This window comes from Marmota marmota, unplaced genomic scaffold, assembly GCF_001458135.2.
Source record: "Marmota marmota marmota unplaced genomic scaffold, marMar, whole genome shotgun sequence".
Classification (NCBI taxonomy): Eukaryota; Metazoa; Chordata; class Mammalia; order Rodentia; family Sciuridae; genus Marmota; species Marmota marmota.
The window spans coordinates 11,204,652-11,207,679 of record NW_025999913.1 but is presented as its reverse complement, the minus strand read 5'-3'; the positions used below and the strand labels follow the sequence as shown (position 1 = coordinate 11,207,679).

The 3,028-nt window shown below is 42.0% G+C and overlaps 1 protein-coding gene across 1 annotated transcript in view; it reads right to left on the bottom strand.

Annotated features, from left to right (window-relative positions):
• Positions 1–3,028, bottom strand: part of Jarid2 (jumonji and AT-rich interaction domain containing 2) — a 229,215-nt gene that overhangs the window by 86,061 nt on the left and 140,126 nt on the right. The window contains exon 3 of the mRNA XM_015494046.2: positions 1,228–1,369. Coding sequence (XP_015349532.2) covers positions 1,228–1,369 — 142 coding nt within the window. The remainder of the gene's footprint in view (positions 1–1,227; positions 1,370–3,028) is intronic.

The following is a 3,028-nucleotide window of genomic DNA, read 5'->3' as shown; positions in this document are numbered from 1 at the left end:
GGGGGGGGGGGGGGGGCGGCGGGTGTAATAATATCATCCATTCCAACATTTATTGATGTGACTGTTTTACACATCCCTGGAATCCTTTCCTGATGATTCATCTTTCAAATTGGTTCACCTTTAAAATCAGAGCAAGTAGGAAGTTTCTTATGGAGTATGCATAATACAATAGGTCCATCACTCACCCAATTGGATTTGAATAGAGTAACATGCACACTGGCAGAGCCTTCCAATACCAACCTAATGTTATCTTCTAAGGCACATTGTCAAGGAGTGAGAGGAAAGAAGATGGGACAGATGTTCCAGGATGGATGAAAACAAAATGAGAATCTGAGCTCAACATCTAAAATCCCAGACCTCAAAACCATTAAACGCACACGGCTAATCATCTTTCCTCTTCATTTTCCACTATACTCAGCTGTTCGTTAGGCATACGCATCTACATTATTTCCGAAAAGTTATCTATAACCCTGCAGGATGTGTCAGAGATCAGACTAAGGGAATTTTTCTTCTTTTCCCCAATCTCACCAACTAAGTCATGAAGATGGTAATCCAGCAAAACATCATGTGAGAACACAAAAGGAAAGAAATGAGATAAATTCTGAAAGGGGGAAGAGGAAATAGCAAGACATGTACCAGGTGTGACACCAACAGGGTTTTGAAACACCCATTTAAAACCATTCTTACTGCCACTGACCATGAAACCACAAACTCTCATGAAACTACCAGCTCTGACTTCCTTATCTCTTAAAGTTCTATAAAAATAATTGCTGGCAAATTCAAAGAAACGTCCACAGCTACCAATTTGTTTAAACTCCAATGTATTAAAAATGCACTGTAATTTGCACTTTCTTGACAAAGAAATATTTCAAACACATGACATTTCATTGTCAAGTTTTTAGAAACATCTTTCTCTAAAGACACCAAAACAGTGTCTGTTACACTCATCGCTGATGAGATGATGGGAAGAAACGTGTACGACCAGGGTTATGACAGCTGGCAACTCTGGGATCGACTCTCGGGCAGAAACACATTTTATTCAGTCCACCACCCTTTGTTTATTCAATTTTAATTATAGCTGGACAATACTGCACTTTGAGACCTCTGGGAAAATCGAGAGATGGTGTCGGAGGGCCCACGCTTGTTCCCGTGTGGCCAAAACGGGAGCCTGCGCTGGTAGGTCCTGCTGTGGTTAACGTACCGATACTTTCAGCCTTGGGTACTAACCTTTTCCTCGACGGCCCTTCTTCAAAATCTGAAGAACTAACATCGTTGCTAGTCGAGGACACCTGGGATGCATCGTCCTTCTCATTCTCTGACTGTTCTGACGCTGGTCCTAATCCCTTAGACTGGTCATTACCAAGGAGCCCTACAGGTGAGAAAAGGGACAAACACTTAGATACATCACATCAGGAAGCAGCACTTTACCACAGTTCACCCTGTGCAGGCTGGTAAGGACAGACACCACGGGGGCAGAAGGGGGTTCCCAAGTACACATCCCTTTTGAAGGGTCAGAGTTAAAAAAAAAAAAAAGAAAAGAAAAATCACCCTACTTCAGACCTCTCAATGTTGAAAGGCCTAACAGGGAAGTGATTTCAACATGAAGAAATCTCAACAGAAATTTGAGATCAAATAACAGATGCATTAAAAAACAAACAAAAAACCCTAAAGTATATGTTTGCATCTTTTGTGGCTAGAGGGTAGAAAAAAGAAAGGAGCATCACTTATTATCCAATTAAACTGGTTTATTTATTTTGAGGTGCTAAAGGTTCAGAAATACTGACATCCTAACACTACCTTCACTCTGTGACCACTAGTTCAGTCTCAAAAGGACAAGGATTCTTGATATACTGTACCACGTGAAACTGGGAGTCTTGATACCCACATGTGCTTCTATGGACAAAAAAAAATGAAGAAAGGGCCTAGGGAGGAACACTCTAGAAGCAACTATTCACTAAGGGAAATGATCTATTTTAACAAGCAGGAAGTCCACACTAGTGGTTACCAGCTGAAGGAAAGACTCGTTTTGCTAACATTTGGACTCCTTTTCGTCTGTGGATGCAGTGTACATTCTATCAATGAGAAACTTCTACTACACCAGTGTCCCACAGCAACTGCCCAGCAATCAGACTGATGGACATAAGGAGCTGGGCAGCAGCAGCAATGCCCACCACTGTACCTGCAGTTTCGCCAACCAAGCGTACCAGGTAGCTCCCTGATTTGACCCTCCCAGCCCCTCCACCAATTGTATGAACATCTCAATCCCTGTATTAAATCTCTTGGATTTAATCCCCTTTAGAGTGATTACTGTTAAGCAATCTTTTAACTATGTATAGTTATAGTGTTACCTTCTGAAAGAACATAGTACACACTGTGACAAAGCCCTGGCACCTCTGTTTACACAGGGACTTTTCCAGTTACCTTCACATCATCTTCAAGGCATGAGTAATAATGTAAGGTTGGAAATATAGCACAAGGTAGTAAATAAGCTCATTAAGGGCCAGGACTACCATCAGGATGGAAATGAACACAAACTTCCCAAATAAAGAGGAAATGCAGGGAGTCTGCACTGTGAGCCCCCCCTCCAAAAAAAAAAAAGATGCACAGGGCATAGAAATCTGAGGATCCAAGGACAGACACAGGCTGCATTTCAGAGGTGAGTATCCATGTCTCCCTGGGAGACTTGCAACAAGGCTAATGTGACTAGGGTAACAGAGTTTAAATTTTGCTTAACTTGAATGAAAAAACTGAAGGAAGCATTTCATTAAGTTTCTATCAATTGTAGAAACATTTCGGACATACGCAGTTCTGTCAAATACATTAAAATTAATTTTACCTTCTTGTTTCAATTTCTTTGAATTTGGCTGTGGAAAACTAAAATTACAAAAGTGGTTAAAATAACCTCTCTGCTGCTCAGCAGGATGCTAGAACCAATGCTGAGGCAGAGGCGGCATGTGACGGGGGAGCGCAGACTACAGGCTCTGAGAGCAGACCAAGGGACATAAGGCACGACCCCCCCCCCCCCCCC